Source organism: Mauremys mutica, chromosome 13, assembly GCF_020497125.1.
Source record: "Mauremys mutica isolate MM-2020 ecotype Southern chromosome 13, ASM2049712v1, whole genome shotgun sequence".
Classification (NCBI taxonomy): domain Eukaryota; kingdom Metazoa; phylum Chordata; order Testudines; family Geoemydidae; genus Mauremys; species Mauremys mutica.
In genome coordinates, this window is record NC_059084.1 from 13,369,729 (window position 1) to 13,388,562 (window position 18,834).

The 18,834-nt window shown below is 41.7% G+C and overlaps 1 protein-coding gene across 3 annotated transcripts in view; it reads right to left on the bottom strand.

Annotated features, from left to right (window-relative positions):
• Nucleotides 1–395: 395 nt before the first annotated feature.
• The window catches only part of DOK5 (docking protein 5), an 86,053-nt gene continuing 67,614 nt past the window's right edge, over nt 396–18,834 (bottom strand). For 2 of the 3 annotated variants that reach the window (XM_044985569.1, XM_044985570.1), the window contains exons 7-8: nt 7,630–7,750; nt 396–1,090 (exon numbers count right to left, since the gene is read on the bottom strand). In XM_044985569.1, the coding sequence (XP_044841504.1) occupies nt 1,026–1,090; nt 7,630–7,750 (186 nt within the window). In that variant the 3' untranslated portion in view covers nt 396–1,025. Of the gene's footprint in view, nt 1,091–7,629; nt 7,751–12,663; nt 12,759–13,574; nt 14,248–14,357; nt 15,253–18,834 lie in introns of those variants that run through there. The other variant, XR_006573177.1, reaches the window with a different exon arrangement.

Genomic DNA, 18,834 nt, shown 5'->3' on the forward strand with positions numbered 1-18,834 from the left:
CTTTTAATGCCCATAAACTGGCTACCCAGTTAGTGCAATATAAAACACACAAAACACAACTGTTACATGAAAAATTCTGTCCAACTTAATTAACATTCTAATATCGTATCTGTGAATGCAGCACTTAAAGGGACACTGTTAAACACAGTAGCTAGGACACAACATGTGACCTCTGTCACAAAATTACTTGGCGCTCATGGCATAAAGAGTGTGGAAGTTACTATTCTGTTTCTCTAAATGAATTACAAATCCTGAAGAATGGAGATTCTTTGGGAGAGATCCAAAATAACCCAGTTTCGCACTGCTTACTCACGAGTGTCTGTTGCTTGACATTATTCTCTGAGCTGACTGCACTGCTGACACTGGCATTCACATGGAAAAGCACAACATTGGTGGAGGGAAAAGTTTTATTTTTAAACACCACAGAGTTGGAAATAAACATGGAAAAAGTAAAGAAACGTTAACAGTGTCCTTTTAAATGTCTATCAGGACTCAAGGAGACTTCGCACAGGAAAAACAGATCCAATTGCTGCTTAAAACTGGCCATCATTTCTGAAAGTACTATGGTCAAAGATTAGTCTTAACCAATAATGTTAGCAACTAAAGGGTAAGAGTTACAACGAAGAGGAACCATGAGATTGCTGGCACAGCTGACATCAACACAAACACTGCGGAAACAGACTAAGTGGTATCACAGTACCCCACATCATAAGACAAATTCATATATTTGCAATATATATCTATCATATAAAAACATTCAGTAACATTTAGGGGCTGATTTCTGTCCCCTCCAGGTGTAAAATATTAAATAAACGTGTGATAGTTGGTTTGGCATTTTTTTAAATATCTACAGAACACATTCCTTTCTTGCCAAGGTTAAAAAAAAAAATTGTATTCAAGAACTTAATCCAATCCAAGCTGACTTTTTCTGTATTTCCACCTTTGTTTGCTTGCCGTCATCATTATTATCCGCTGGGCCAAGCTGTCACAAGACAGAGAGAGTTTTCAAATCCTTTACAGTCTTATCAATGCTCTGATCTGTAAGTGGGGAAAGTGTCTGTTCGATGAAGCTTCAGGGGGCTTGAAACATCTTCACCAGATCAGATGCAAGAAAAACAAGCGTAGTTACTGTACACAGCACTTTATTCTAGAACTAGCTAAAGAATGAGACATGCATTAGACTCACTTTAGTTACTTAAGGGAAAGACTGTCACTGTGCAGTCTGCCGCACTACCCTAGGAGCTGACCAAGAAGGGAATGTAGAGAGTCACATGTCCCTTCTGGGTTCCTTCCTTACTCCGGGGGAAGCAATAGGCTACTGGTCTGTACATATACGTATAGGTAGAAGACTGCTTCTCTTGCCATGCTGATTCAGCTCTACTACCTGATGTGCTGTGGGAAGGAGCCAAGACTCCATCCATTCTCCACCCTCCTGTGCAAAAGGGTCAAGAGTGGTCCCATAGAGGCTGTTCTCCCTTTCTTGCTGTGACCCCAAAGTGTGTAGCCCATTCAGGGCACACACTGTGTGAGTGTGTAGGACAAGCAGTCATTTGGCCCTAAATTAAATAAAAATGTAAACAGGGCCAAATTGAGCTGCATGTACTCAGGCTGAATAGTGCCTGACTTCAAAGGCCATCCCAGTACGATCCATGGGACTACTCCCTAGAGATGGTCTGAAAATGAAAATTCAACATTAGCAAATCAGTTTCCATTCTGAATTGGAACAGAAAGTCGTAACAGCGAAACATTTCACAAACCAACAGCATACAAAATGTTTTCATTCAACACTGCAAAATAAGATCAGGCCATTTTGTTTCCAAATGTCAATTCAAAATGAAAATTTTCATATATTTTGGAAAATTCCAAAAAAAAAAATGGAAATTGAATTATTTTTGCTTTCAAAACTTCTTCCCCACAGAAAATGTAGTTTCATAGCAATTTTACAAATATCAACCTTCTCCACTTCTCACTTAGTAAGATACTACTCAACATGTGTAAGGGTATTGCAGTTGGGCCCATGCTTAGGCCAAAGTTTATTTTATACTGTTTCCTTTCCTCCTAGTAACCTGGTGCATTCTAAGATTTTGGTGAACTAAACTGATTACATATGTTACAGGTGCTGCGTGAAAAGCAGTTCTAAATACCAAGTGACACAATAATCCTAACGGGTGTTTACTGACTGGAACACTATTCTGTGTATGACTTATTTCTGGAAGTCCCAAAGAATTTAGATCCATTAGCCAGTCCGAGCTGCGGATTTTTTCAAGGATCCTTCTCTTTAGTTTATTAAATCTAAGCAATTTTTCAAGTATAAAAATAACAGTTTGTACCAATTTTGTCTCCCTATTTATCTTATGTCAAATACATTGGTGTTAAATTATTACTTTAATAAGGGGCTTTATCATAAAATACAGTAAGAAAAATCTGCTGATTGTGGGGCAATGTTGCAAATAAACGTTTTTCTCGTTGTGTCAAAGGCTGTCATCAGCAGGTCAACTTCATAAGCCCTAATTTATGGGCAAATTCAAACTGGCATTTAAGCAAAATATTGCTTTTACTCTGCATCCCTTTTTCAAAACATTTGCTGCTTTTACGTTGTGTCTGTGCCCCCTAGTGTTCAGATCATTTTCAAAGATAGTAGGGAAAATCTGCTTAGCTTTGTTTATGAGTTGGTGATAAATGAGGCAGGAAAATGAGAATGGTACACTGGCTATATCTAGGCTTGGCAGAATTGGATTTTTTAAAATAGATTCAATAGATAATATCAATGATATATTAAAAGTTTTTTTATTTTTATCCATTTAAATTTTCACACTTGCGGGAAGTTATGGAGGTCAGACAATTATTTCATGACAATAGATTTTGAGATAACTATTAAAACACAATTTGTCAACATCATATGTCAAAATATACAAAATAAATATCCTTATATCAAACGCTAAAGTTCTGAAGCAGCACTTTTCTGTCTTTGCCTATCTGTAAATTTCAGTCACCATAGATGGAAATACTTTTTTGTTAATTTGTGTGTGTACAAATTGTCTGTGAAGCTGATGTTTTACTGACATCAATAACAATCTATTCCTGTCAAGCCTATGTATATCTCAGCGTTGCCATCTCTTGTGATTTTTATCACAAGTCTTGCAACATATGGTAAACCCAGTTCCTGGAGTCATTTGAATGTGAGAATCTCAGCTTTCATTTAAAAAAAAAATTGTACTCCTCATTACTGCAGAGAAAAAACTTGAAAACATGAACCCTAAGGCTCAAAACTAGGTAACAAATTAAAAGAACCCCACATTTTTAAAAAAGGAAAACTCATCATTTATGCCAATCTCATGATTTTTGAGTCCTGACTTGACATTTGAACTCTTGGGGTTGGCAAGTGATATCTGCACTTTGATATCACGGCTGCAGTGTGCTGCTTAACCAGCCCCTAAACCAGGCGTTGGCAACCTTTCAGAAGTGGTGTGCCGAGTCTTCATTTATTCACTCTAATTTAAGGTTTCGCGTGCCAGTAATAAATACATTTTAACATTTTAGAAGGTCTCTTTGTAAAAGTCTATAACATATAACTAAACTATTGTTGTATGTAAAGTAAATAAGTAAAGTAAAATGTTTAAGAAGCTTCATTTAAAATTAAATTAAAATGCAGAGCCCCCCAGGCAGGACCCAGACAGTGTGAGTGCCACTGAAAATCAGCTCGTGTGCCGCCTTCGGCACGTGTGCAATAGGTTGCCTATCCCTGCCCTAAACCATTCTGCGGAACACACTTTTACAACGTTGCTTTGTTTTACAGTCATTTAGCTCAAAGTCTGTCCACATGCTCCCTGGGACTCAATTGCAGTCAGGAGTAGTAAGGCTTTGACTTCTCCGACTATTTCTCTTTCTGGGCTAAATTGTTGCCAGCCTCCCCATTGGTAAACTTTACAAGGTTGCCAGTAGCCTGCCCCTTTGCATCACCCTGCTTGGGCGCCAGACACAACTGCTGTCCCTGAGCTCTCTGAGTGGCATGGATTTTCCCTACTGGTGCTCTCTGCAGTGTAAGCCACCCCAAGATTAGCCTATCCTTCAACACACTGAACAATTCATGTGCACCTTTCTCAGGGTTAGCGCAGCAGGTGTTTCCTCCCTGCAAGTCAGTGAGCTCAGGGAAACATTTTAGCTCTGTGGTGCACGTCAGTGGTGCCTCCTCTTGGGACAGTACAACTCTACCCTACTAAGGGTTGTGCCTGGATCATAGAGCCTAGGACCCTCTCCATTGCGTCTCCAGTGTTGATATCTAGCAAAGCTATATCAATCCCTCGTAATTAACTAAATGAAACAAAGGAACTGTCCAAGTTTTATTCCAAAGTGCTCTAGAGAGAAAATCAGGCCAGAGGGGTTGACAGTTTTTGGTTCCTGCCATCCAATAATCCACTATTGCCTTGTTTCTGTTAAATATTTGGTTAGTCCAGTCTGTTTCTCAGAACTCCTCTGCTGACCACTCAGAACAGATCCCTGATCCTTAGTTACTGATTCATCATCAATACTATACTGTAGCAAGGCGATCTGGTTCCCCACCGCCCCGGAGAGGGATGAACCCCTCCAGATGCCAAAGCGGCTGGAGCCAGTGGAGCTTGTGCCTGCCCCCCAGAGGTCAGGGCACAGGACAGGAAGTACAAAAGCCCAACCCCAGAGCTCACTGAAGCCCCAGCTGCCAGAGAAGCCAGACACCTGTGGCCTAGCTCCCGGTGGGGAGACTCCTGCAGTCTGTTATCGACCCGAGGACTGGCCAGACCAGCCGAGGCCTGATGCTGACCAGACCCCCGAGAAGCTGTTAAACCTGCCTGTGGCAAGCTACCCAGAGGAGCTGCCACAAGCCTACCGCTCATCGAGTACCCTGAGGAACCCAGGGTGCTTGATTCCGTGGAGGACACCATCCAGATGCAGGTACCTCTCGACGGGGAGGCAGGAAGTAGCCCGGGGGCAGCCGACCCTAGTCTGGCTGCAGCACACTCAGAGCCGATGTCAGCGGGTCGTCTACCGCTGTTAGGGCCCTGGGCTGAGACGCAGTGGAGTGGGAGGGCCTGCGTTCCCCCTGCCACCCAACGTGCGGGTGGCCGTCTCTCCCTCCCCCCAGACCCTTTGAAGCCAGGGCCTAGGCCTCCTGAACTCATTGTTTGCTCAGCCCCTGCGTAAGAACCTGAGCCAAAGACACTTGACTGCTCACCCTGAACTAGGGCCTGGGTCTGCGGAATAGAGGTTTGTTGGTCTCTACCGTTGCCGCGGCGTGAAACCCCGCGGCCAGGCTAGTTCCCCGAAATAACCCGACGTAGCGAGGCGGTCTGGTTCCCTACCGCCCCGGAGAGGGACGAACTCGGCCAAACCCTTCTACATGTACCAACCCCCAAACAGCCCATCAGCTTCATTCCAGCAGATTTAAAATAATAAACTTCACAACGTAAAATGTAGATGGGAAGAGGTTTCAGTTTTAAATTAAGAATATGTGCACAAACTAGAAGGTACTGATTTAGGGCCTGATCCTGAGATATGCTGAAGTCAGTGGTAACAAACAAGACAGTCTAGACATGTGATGGAGCTTAACGGAGTGTAGCGGGGTGGTTACCCGCTCCTGGCCTGAAAGGGGTTAAAAGCCAACCCTCAGAGAGGGCTGGGGCTGGGAGCCTTAGGCTGGGCTGATTGGGAGGCAACCTCAGCTGTGGCCACGCCACAAACAGACTCAGCTGGCCCTATAAAGTCTCCCTCTGCTTGTAGAGAGAGAAGGGCCTGGCTGCAGGGACCTAAGCAAGACACCTAGATTGGGAGCAGGGCTGGAGAAGGGCCAGAGGAGCTGGGAGCTCCGGCCTGGAAAGCCCCAGGCTGCAGGCCTGACTATAGGCTGAATAGGTGCAGGGTTGCAATGGGGCAGCCCATGGGTAGCCAGAGGCAGCAGGTCCGAACCCCTTTGCCTGTAATGAGTGGCTTACATTGCAGTCTGCCCCAGTGAACGGGGGCTAGATGGAGACTGGGCAGTAGCCAAGACTGAGGCGAAGTCAGAATAGTGGGTGGGGGTTCCCCTGGGAGGGGGAGACCCAGAACTGTGGGTTTACTGCCAGGGGGCAGCACCCCATTAAAGGGGCACCAGAGTCCTGGGAGGGACACGGGGGCCAGAGTGAGGTAAGGCAGATCACCGGCCTGCAGAAGGTGCTCCTGGCTGGAAAATGAGCTAATTCCCAAGGACGACCAGCAGGAGGTGCTGCAGGGGTGAATCTGCATCCATACACGGAGTTACATCATGGATGTATTTGAACCAAAGGAGCTATAATATATTGGAGCTACTGCAGTATAACCTCCTGGAATCAGCTCTTAAATTGTAAGAGTGGGATTCTAAAAAATGCTCAGCACTGGTCTAACTCTGCTCCTACTGAGCTTGGGGGGAATTTTACCAGTAGAATTAGGTCAACACGGATCATTTTTAAAAGATCACATGCCCGATACTAAGGATAGGACCATGTCTTCCTCCATGTTTGTAAGTGTCCACTGCACACTCACTACTCAACATTCCAACCTGATAAATTAGAGCACTGAATTGGCAATCAGGATAAAGACTCTTACTAGCCACTAGATGTCCCCCAGTGATCATGATAGAGGCAATAATGGGCTTTATAGCACTGTTGAACTACTGACCCCATTGGAAAATCTTACTTTACTGAAAACGTCCCAGGCTCTTATGAGAAATCTCGCAGAATGGTCTGTGCTATCCCTTAGGCTGGCAACGGGAAGTATATCTGAAGTACAATAGCCAGAGGAACTGCAGTTCCCCTTAGTATGAGACTGCAAGGAAGCCATTATCCCACTGCTAAGTTGGATGAATTGTTCACAGCAAGGCCACTCCACCGTGTGCTTTACCAAGCCACATTTCCCTGTTTGTCGTTGGAGGGACTGGAGTGAGAAGGAGAAGGGTTAGTAACTGTTAGTGGCGTGATAACACATTTGAATGGTGTGGATTAAAAAATCCCCCAGCAAATCATTTCAACTCATTTTGATCATTTAAAATCACTTAATCTTTTCAAACCATTTTGTTATTAGAATAATTTGAATTTGCTGTAATCAATGACTACTCCCATGACTAAGGCATGTTCCAGGACTGGACCATAAACATGTGCAAACTGCCATTTTTCAAAGACTTGTAACTTGGCCAAATTTGGGCAGATTTTCACAGGGACAGCAAATGATACAGCCCTGACACAAAGGCCACCTGCTGACAAATTCAAGTCCCTGCTCCAAAGCACAGAGAAAAGAAAAGGTGCTAGAGAAAGAAAAGGTTGTTAGAATTTTTTGACATGGGCAGAACAATGTATTTTGCGTAGCAGTGTTCTTGGAAATGGCTAAAGCATTTTGGCTGAAGTTTTCCAGAATAATTCAGCCTTAGACAGATACGTAACATAGTAAATTTCAGCCTGAGTGGTCGAAGTGTGGCAAATGATAAGCAACTAATTATAATGGGAATTGCTGGTCAACCATAAAAAGGTGGTGCTACCATCCCTGCCTATAACAATACAATTATTGTTTCCAGCACAATAGGTGTTCAAACCACTCTTTGGTCCTGTTTGTGGCAGTTCGAGTCTCCCTGCACCATCTCTCCCTTACCTTGTAGGCTGTAGAGCTGGCCCGTACTGTGTTGCCGTGTAATGTGCTGCCAATAGGCACTCCGAGGCAAGGGCACTATGGTGTTGAGGGAGACGGCTCGCTCGCTCATTTTCATTTGAAGCTGTAAGAAAGGAAAGTGACATCAGGAGGAGAGCACTACAGCAGTGTTTCTAATACCCACCTGAGCATGTTAATTGCTAAGGCAATAGTTGCACAGAAAAACCTGCTGGAGCGTTGGGTGAGAATGACAAACACTCAGGTCCGAGACACACAGGTTTATTTATTCAAATCTTTATCTGAACCAGATGAATGCCTTGGATTACAATTAGTATTAAAAGCAAGAAATGATAGAGATACTGAAAAAGACAATGGCTGGTTACCTTCTCCGAGGGAGCAGGCAGGTCATGATGGACTTTTCCTGTGTCTCCATAGGAGCCCCAACTACCCCTTACAATCTACCACCTTTTATATACATCCAAATTATATATTTCAATAGTTCTCTTCCAATCACCACTAAGTAGTATGAATATTCTGTGTTTTATGCAACTCATACAATATACACATGAAGACTTCCATTGCCATGACTTTTACTGCCCTTGCTATTTTTGTGTTTCTAATTTGTTTATTACCATTGATCGTACACTGATGGCACGTGCTCGACCAGGTTACTTCTATCTTTTACCCGATATTAGGGACTCATTTTTCTCCAATTAGTTTTTGGCAGCACATTTTGTATATTCATTGTCCTCCAATTTAAGCACATCCTGTGGTAAAAACATCACCGTTGTCCCATACAGCAGCAGCTGTAAGCAAGTTACTTAATAACAAGGTCACAAAGACAACACTCATATTAAAACTAGGTTGAAGCCAGCCAAATCAGTACAAATATCATTTAGAAATGACCTTCATGTCAATTCCCAATAGGAGCTTCTAATGGAATAATAGCTTTATCCCTCCACCCCCAGCTCTTGCCAAAAGTGTTGTAGTTTTATAGTTTGCATTGGTAGCAGTGACACAGGAAATTAGGGGCCAGATTCCACAAAGCAAGGCTGGGAGAGGGGTGTGCAAAGGCAGCTTAAAGCTCATATTTGTGTTTCCCTGGTCCTGGTCCAGCACTAGTTCCTCTGAAGGCTGTTCTGAGCCCCAAATGGTTGAAACAGAAAATCAGTGAATCACAAGGAATTTCTGGCCACTCCCCCTTTGCCAGCAGCAAAACCTCTTTGCCATCAGAGAATTCCACTACAGTGGGGGTCAGCCTGCCTGGGCCAAATGTAGTCACACCACACCTGAGAATCTGACCTTAAGTCTTTTTCAGCCAGGGTGTGATAAGAAAAGGAAAAAGTCGTTCTTATTTTTTGAGCATAGGTTTTTCTTTTCACTATTCTCTGTCTCCTCTCTTATCTGCAGGGCAGCAAACACCTTTCCCTAACATGCTGCACCGAGAACAGCACAGGAGTTCATTGGCCCCTTCCACACAACAGAACAAATTCATCCCTTGGGCACCTTCATTGAGTTAGACATCTGGGCTTGTCTACACTTATAGTGCTGCACCAGTGAAGCTGCGCTGCTATAATGCTTACTGAAGAGGCCACCTATACCTCCCCAATACAATAGCAATAGCTATGTCAATGGGAGAAGCCCGCCCATCAACAGGAGTTTGGTTGGTATAACTGCGGATTTTCCACACTTCTGAGCAACACAGTTATACCGACATATGTCTGTAGTGTAGACATGGGCTCAGTACACCAAATGATCAGATTTCCACAGTGAGGAGGACCACAGAAATACCTAGCTAGGGAGTTGGCATGAATTGGGCCCATTCAAACTTCACTGGCCTGAGGAAAAAGACTGACGAGATCATGATGATTAAATGCTGTACATTACACAGAAGCTTTCTAAACAGAACGACTGGGGGTGTTAATATTATGTTCGGAGCTGGGTGGGGATGGAATGGCCAATCCAGTTTTGAACAGAGAAGGCTTTCGGGTGACCTAACAGAATTCACAAACAGGCAGAGGTCAGACAAAGACAAACTGTTCTCATTAGCGACAGAGTCAAGTCAGCCCACAATCTAAAAATTAGAACGTGAACAGTAAACTATGAATGCGAGCAGGGCGACTGCTACAACATTTCATACAATGAGTTAGAACATCTGGCATGGACTAAGCTGCCAACTAAGCCCACTGAAGCAGGAGTTTAAGAGACAGGCAGTCTTGTGAAAGAAGAACCCTGTGGCAATGCAGAGGCAGTGCTGGGATATAGCAGAAGGGACCATGCTAAATGTATCCTACCCAGGGATACAGCTGTCTGAATCTTTCATATCCAATTCATCTTGCTTAGGGATTCATTATGAACCTGGCCTTGGTTCACCAAGGTAAACCCAGGACACAGTTTGGGTGGATATAGCCTGAGTTACTGATGAACCCTTTCATCCCTAGCTAGGTGTAAATGGCAGGTTTGAACTGCATTGTACTTAATTTGGGGATTCATTCAAGCCTGAGACTCAAAATGAAATAACGTTTGCCTAATATCTTACAAAAAGACTCTGCTGAATTTTGCACAGCTCTATGCAGACAGGCCTTTCCTGGCCACTTGTTCTGTATGGCTATTACCACCAATGCATAGTGGCAAGATGGCATGGTTTATAGCTTACCACACATTCATGTCAACAGACAAAACATGCAGGACTTCAAACAAGAGTTGCGGTAGTATTACTGTGCCACAGCCTACAGCGTCTTTACAATTTGCTCCTCTGAAAACAGGAAAGCTAACAAATTACTGTAATTTCAAATCACATTAGTCAACCAATAAAGTACGTTGAGATACAATACTCTTTTTATGACATGGGCAGTTTCTAAATGGAGACATATCAAATTAAATATGCCATAATTTTTTGGCTCGCCTCTAATTTTGTGCACTGACTGATTGCACCTGCAAGAAGTGGGTATGCAGCCATTTTGCATACGCAAACAATGAATGCAAGGATCAGTGAGCCACCTTTTACCACCACTCTACAGAAAAGAAAAACCAAGGCACAGAGAGAGCAAGTGATGTGGCTCAGATGAGGGACGAAGCATATGTAGCAGAAAGGGAAGAGTAGCAGATCCCTTCCTGAACCAGTAGATCACCTATGCCCTTCAATTTGCTCCCAACTTGAACCAAGACATTTAAAATAATGCTATTTGTATTTGTCTCTATATTTTGTTGTGTATGAGACCAAAAGTGGAAAGAGAGAGATACTGAGTTGTGGGCCATTCTTGGGAGATTGTCAAGCCCGCCCAACCTGACATCTTGTTCTCATGATATTTCCAGCGTAATTTTCAGGCCAAGAAGTTTTGGATGTTCAGAGCACATTTGAAACTTTTAGATGCTTATATGAACCTCATCGAAACTTTCTCAGCTGTCCCAGCTGCTAATGTAAACAGGATCAAACAATTTCTGGTGTCTTTCAATTAATAGGTGAACACCAAAAATCACAAAGCTTAACAACCTGGAGAACTCAAAAACATGAAATAAAACTTGCACAGAAAAAGAATAACCAAGAATACTACATATCATCCTACCACTTGATAGTCAACAACACAACACAAATTTCAGAGTAGCAGCCATGTTAAGTCTGTATCGGCAAAAAGAACAGGAGTACTTGTGGCACCTTAGAGACTAACAAATTTATTTGAGTATAAGCTTTCGTGGCTACAGCCCACTTCATCGGATGCATAGAATGGAACATATAGTAAGGAGATATATATACACATACAGAGAACTTGAAAAGGTGGGAGTTGCCCTACCAACTCTAAGATTTACAACACAAAGATTCTCTCCCTTGTGCAGTCCTAAACTCTGTCAAAAACCTTTCATCTGCAAAAACCTTAGCATATAGACACATCTTACAGCTTTCTCTGAAGGTCAGGAGACCCTATGTATTTCAGATCAGGGTAGAAGGCTGTTCCCAGAGTTTAGGGAACCTCCAGGAGGATGTCCTACCTCCTGACCATTTCTCAGCTTGAATGTCTCCTCTGATTGCAACTGGGTTAGTGGAGCCTCAGGAAAGACTGGAATCTCAAATGGAGAAGTCCCAATCCATTTAGGATTTAGGACTTCCTGGGAGACTCCCTGTCTCCTGGTGCCATATTTCTGCAATTGAGATCATCAAATACAGTTGAGCTAAAACTATCTCATGGAAAAACCAGTCTCAGGCCTCTTCCCTTACATGTAACACTCTCAGCTATATTCCCTAATTCTTTATATTAAAGTAGAAAGCATTGTCAATTACACTGTGCTTCAAGATACAAAAATGCATGAGATCTGCACTAGAGTTGGTAAACATATTCTGAATTTTGACTTTTTAAATGCAATTTCTCATAAATTCCATTTTTAATAAATATGTTTTCCCCAGCCAACAGTAAGCTACACATTTCTTCAACTTTAACTCTGTGGCACTGCCAAAGGTTCTGTCCACAAAGTCAGACTAAGGGCTCTAAAACCCAAAGTTTAATGAAAAAAATTCTGGAGAATGTAAGCTCCATGGGGAAGGGACAATCTTTGTGTTCTGTGTTTATACACAGCCTAGTACAATAGGGTCATGCTCTATGACTAGGGCTCCTAGGTGCTACAGTAATATAAATAATAATATTTTAGAAAGCACTTGAGGTGCCAACATACATAATAGGCTAGGCCTGGATCATCCTCAGTCTCTTAAAATCTCTGTTATTTTGAGAGCAAAAAGCACAGTAATATCTATGCTACACTGCGTTCTTGCAGAATATGTTCTGAAAGACATGCTTCAAGCATGCTTCAACTTTTATTTTCCTTTAAAAAAATCTGTATCTAGAAATGGAGGGAAAGAATCTTTACAAAATTAGTGTATTTCATAGCGAAAAGGGAAGGGTCAAGCAAGCACACAGAAGAAGCAGAGATAAGGGCTGGCTGTCTTAGAGGAGAAGAAGTAAAGATTTGAAAGACAAAGTGGGTGAGGTAATATTTTTTATTGGACCAACTTTTGTTGGTGAGAGAGAGAGAAGCTTTCAAGCTTACACAGAGCTCTTCTTCAGGTCAGGGTTGAAGTTATTTAGCAGAACTCATTCGCTTACAACCTCCTTTCTGTAAGGTGTGGACATTGTGCTTGGGATCTGAAAAGAAAAACAAGCATCAAGTCAACTATTGATCTTTAAAACGCCCACATCGAAGTTACTATTAGTGAATCACTCTACGCAACACATACTTCCACTTACAGTCTCTTCAATAAAGTATCAGCAGAAACTTCAGTGTTAGCATACATTTCAGCACCATAGAAACAAACAACTAGGGATCTATTCCAGGAAATGTAAAACTAGAACACTGACTTTGACAGTTCCCCAACTGCACAAAATCTTTAGCAGTCTGGGAATTCCATTTAACAGTGTCTCTAAGGTAGGTTGTGTGAGAAGGGAGTTTAAGTGACTGTACAATGTTCCTGAAGTAAGTGGAGTTAGTAATGGGACATCCTTGGAGGATGGGAAATAGACTTGGGGGGAGAGAAGATTTGAGGAGGAGAAAGCAAAAGGCCTGAAGGAGAGCCTGCTGTGAGTTTTGACCCAAAAGGAAGGGAAATGGGTCTGGAGAGATAAGGAGAAGCAATTCTATGTCCTGAACACACAGACTGTGTCAACACAGCTCAAATTCCATGCAAACCCTGTCTAGATCATGACTGATTTGATTCCCATAATTAATTCACTGGTATCTCTGCAGCAACAGGAGGAGCCGGAATGACGTGATAATTGGCTGGTTTTATTTCACATAAACACTCAGCACTAAGAAGTGGGTTGAAAGCCGTAGGAAATGAAATGCTAATGTGCACATGCACAGTGCTTACGAGTTGGCCAAGAGCAGAGAAGCGTGAATCTGTGTTGCATTAACTTGGTGAGTGAATGATTTGGCAACCTAAGGACATCAAACTGAAAACCTACCATGTGGGGAGTGCTGCTTAGTTATTTCCACTCATGTCATTGGTTAATCCAGTCACATCCCCTCCAAAAGATACTGCCGTTCTCCCTGATGGGACACCATCTTTGCAGAGAATACACTGTAGCGCTTGTGATGGCTTGCTGGTGAACCCTGCACTAGCACAAAAATACTGCACATTAATGCATCCTCTTCCATCAAGACAAACATTTATGCTCAGCCCTACTTAGGAGCACTTTTAGTGGTGGCTTCTTCATTTTCCTTATACCTTAATTATGGTGAAATCTCCTCTTAAAGGCAATGAAAGGGACTGGATTTTTTCTGACCTTTGTAACAGATGACTGCATAATGCAGTGTGGAGGCAGTCTCACAAAGGCTGACATTTTACTGGCTATTTGGATGGATGACCATGGTACAGTGATCATTAGCAGGGTTTTCGATGTATACTGAGGTTCACTGGCAACCTGGATGGTGTAGTCTGTTGATAATGTTCTTCTGATGCATATACGTAACAGAAAAAGCAATTTAGAGGCACTCGGGAGTCAGTGGTGGCATTGTACCATTTCACCATTAGAGGCGAGCCAAATGCTATTTTGTAAAACAATGCAGTATGATGGGACGTTATTGCGTGGTGTTTCAGCCAACCATGGAATTCTGTGCCATATTAGTGACTCCATTCTGCATTCAGAGAGAAGCAAAAACACAGTGCTGATAAGTAAGTTACTATTTTAGTTCATATTTCAATAAATTAATGAAAACAGTCAAGATGTAATATATAGTATATATACCTGGGTCTCCCTGAAATTTCTATGGATGAATGTCTCCACATCTTAAATCCTTCTTCTAAACAAGGAGTCCTTCTTCAGTAGGAATGCACTAGTGTGACTGAGAATAGAACTTCGTCTAATACCTACAATACTTCTCCAATATTATCTGTCCATTGCGAATAAAACACATATTTCTACTGGGGTTTCCAATGTTTTTTAAATGTTTTCTGTGGAATACAGAAAAAAGGCCAAATTATCACTCTTACTATGGTCCCTTGTGTCATTCTAGTGCTGCAAAAGAAGAGTAAAGCTGCCCTAGCTGTGCATTTGAGAATTCCCCTGGCATGGGGATTGTATTAGAGGCTTATGTAGAGGACAGTTACCAAGATGAAACCTAGTCCTGGGGATTGGTTTCCAAACAGTCCAGCAGTTTGAGGGAGTCATCTTTGCACCCTCTCTTGGGTCCCACACTAAGCACAGCTCAGCCAGGACTAAAGGTTTGGGTCAGATTTTTTTTTTTTTTTTTTAAGAATATAACTTCCTACCACCACCATCCCACAAATTAGTATTTCATGTGTTCTTGCTCTTAAAAAACAAACAAACAAAACAACAAACAACAAAATACCTAGGTAATTTATGTAAAACATTTGTTAATAGTGTGTGATCTGTTCATTAATCTGATGAGTATACATTTCAGAGATTTATCAAACACTCTAATTATAAAGTACCTGAATCTTAGTCCTGGGATTATTATATTGAGATTAGGGTTGTCAATTAATCACAGTTAATACATGTGATTAATGCAAAAACAAACTAGATAAAAACAGTTGCGATTAATCAGTTTTAATTGCACTGTTAAACAATAATAGAATACCAATTTAAATTTATTATAAATATTTTGGATGCTTTCCTATATTTTCAAATATATTGATTTCAATTACAACACAGAATACAAAGTGTATAATGCTTACTTGATATCTTTATTATAAATATTTGCACTGGAAAAAAAAGAAAATAAATAGTATTTTTTAATCTCACACTTAATAGTGATTTTTTTTTTAAATAATTTGTCAGCCCTAACTGAGATGGGGCTTTTTTCTGCCAGGTGAAGTAGGTTCATGTAGTCAATTCAAACTGTTTAAGACAATAATTACTTAGTTAAGGCAGTTACCAAATCCATTGCAAAAGATATGCAAATGCTGTAGAAGAGGAAATATTTTTATTTGAACATCTTCAGACAGACAGGGATATGTTAATGCTTTTTTTTTTTTGGCGGGTTTACTTATGTCATCCTTTCTACTACAAGGTACTCCTCTTTTCTAGTCCCAAAGATAGGAAGTACCATTCCCAGCACTAATTTCCATTTCTAATGATTACAAGTACACATGGAAATGACCATAATTAGCAATTTGCCATCCAATAATCCAGTTGCACTTGTATTATCGTATGCATCAGATGTACCTTTGTCTGAAAATCCACCCCTGAGCATCTAGGCTGCCCTCTGAACTGGCCAATAAAATCATTCTAGGCAATATTGGATTTCGGTTGCCAGATCTAGGAAGATTCATTCTTATTAAGTTTTGATATTCCATCATGAGAAGTAATGAGGTTCCTTCTCAAACTACCTGAACTGAGCCCTGGCATAAATGGCAACAGTCAAAAACTATAATTCTGTTGGTCAATTATTAGGCCAGCTAGATAATCTTTCATGGTTTTTGAAAAATGTGTTTGTGCTGTAAATAAATATTACTTTTCCATTGAATTGCAGTACAAAACAGAAAGGAAGAAAGCATGAAAAGGGTGGGTATAAACCAGATATGCAGTGTGCTTGCAAATAATCAGAAAGAGTGAAATTCACCCAAGCAGAGGGCAAACACTGTTTCTACTCTTTCCAGAAAGGACACATCTTTTAATTCACTTTGCTGACAAGTAAATGCAACCATCTGATGTGTATGCGTCACACGGCTGCTTTGCACCAATGGTGCAAAGAAGCTATAAAGTTGGCATATCCTACGCCACTCCCATATGAGACTTGTCATGTGTCTAGACAAAGGTCATGTAGTCACAGCATCTTATCTGAAATGATCCCTTGTCTGCTCTAATTTGCAGTGGGGGCTAGCCTGATTTCTTGTCAGTACCAGAACTGGGGGAGCATGTGGGTAGCTTAATGTCACTTCTGCCAACCTTCCACAAGTCTTGTGCTAAGCACAACTCAGCCAGATTGGAGTACCTGAGCCAATGATTAGATATGGACCTTAGAGATGAGTAAATAGTGGACAACATTTTCTGTGAATATTTGAGTTCTAAAATGAATGTTAATAATCTACATATTCTACCCTTCCCAGGTACACTTTTTATAAATAAAAATGAGAATTTCATGATGTAGTTGAACATGTTTTGTGATCAGCAAAAGAGGCGAAATTCATCAAATAGATTACCTAGTATGAAGTATTCTCCCAGATCTAACAAGACAACCAAAAACCTTAATCTGGACACTCTGAACTCTAGGACGAAGGCTGGAATCTGAACCTAGATCCACAGCCATATTTCAGAGCCATCCCTGTGATGGGCTGCACCAGAAACCCAAGATCTGAATTTCTGGTTGGTCTCAAGTCTGTATCCAGATGGGCTCATCTTTGTATACCAATACTAAATGATATGCCTTTAAATTGAAAAGAAGAGTATGTTTTCATCAGGTTAGCATTCTAGGATTGACTGCGTTATTTTTAGAAGTTACAGTTGGACCTAATTTAAGTAAAATGGAGTTTAGATCTGTTGCAGCCAGGGGCGGCTCCAGGCACCAGCACGCCAAGCGCATGCTTGGGGCGGCATGCCGCGGGGGGTGCTCTGCTAGTCGCCGCGAGGGCGGCAGGCAGGCTGCCTTTGGCGGCATGCCTGCAGAGGGTCCGCTGGTCCCGCAGCTTCGGCAGACCTCCCGCAGGCTGCCGCCGAATTCGCGGGACCGGGGACTTCCCGCAGGCAAGCCGCCGAAGGCAGCCTGCCTGCTATGCTTGGGGCAGCAAAATGCCTAGAGCCGCCCCTGGTTGCAGCTGCTCCCCACTGAAATTTATGGCAGCTGTATCTTTGTGAAGTGATTGAGGTGATGATTTTATAGTGCAGTTTAGTATTTTAAGAATCAATTGAAGTGACTCTTCAAATACCATATTGCATAATAAGGCTTCCATTTACACTTCTGTAAAAACACCAGATATGAAGTGGCCTGAAAATGCTATTCACTTCAATAGGAAAAAGTTACCACAGACTTTAGACTGTCTTTGAAAATAGCTATGACTGAATAGACAACACATGTTACTCGGTCTCTTCCAACATTAGTGGACTGCAGCCAGTCCTTGCTTCCAAGGTATGTATGACCCATGCCAGGCTATTTTTAATCTGTTTTGTTGAGTGGTTTTCGTACACTAGTAAAATAGCTGATAATTCAGGATAAACAAAATAATTATCAGCATTTTATACCCCTTTGATGAAAGGCTGACATTGCTCCTGAAGACTTGAAAATAACCCATTGTTTCAACCATCAGAAAGTCATCTACACAGCTCTAAGAAATATATCAGTAGAGGATACTGCATTGAGAGAAAGAACAGTATAAAACTTCATTTGCTACTGATTTTGAACCTCAGATCAATGCGTTTGTAGAGGCAGAAAAGCAAAGTGTGTCCTTGACAAGTACAACCCAAATATCAACTAATAAATTGAAGGCTGCATTGGAAATTGCTAAAATCCCAATGGCTGCACTTGGAGCAGAGTTTTTACCATTGCACTTAGGTTTGGCATGCTGTATTCTGTCGTCATAACAACACATGTGGATGTCCTATTCACATAATGACAGTGACTATATAAGGAGCCAGCTAACACCATGTGGATTCAACAGAAGAATCTTGCCTTCAAGAATGACTTCTTGGTAAAAACATCCCCATATTCCTACTCTACAAGGTGATCACAGATGCTGATTAAGGAAATGAATACAAGGCAGAAAGTCTAGGAAATCTACTAAGGTAACAATATCTGTGAAGTGTCACTATTAGCTACAAATTGACTGGAAACAAGTGAATGTTTTACTACTGGACCTTTTTAGGTGAAAAAATATATATATATAGCATTGAATTTTGTTTTATATAATAGCAGACTCAAGCCCCCCCAAAATACCTTACAAACTACACCAATGAATTATTTATTAGCGTGGCTGCTTAATTGAAGTTTAGCTCAATTATCCAATCTGCAAAATTTGGTTTGACACCTTAAGAGAACAGTTAGATTATTTTTCCTTTCAGGGTTTCTTGTATTTCCTCATTCTGGTTGGGCTGGAATTACTATGAGAACAGCCTCTCTAGCTTTGTTTTTGTGATTCTGATTCCAGTTCCTGGCCCACATTCAGAAGAACAAAAAAACCTACAAAAGATAAAAAAGGGGGGGGAGGCAGAGGGGGAATATTGATTCAATATATTAATCTTCCCCAAAAAGGGTGACCTTTGGATGAAA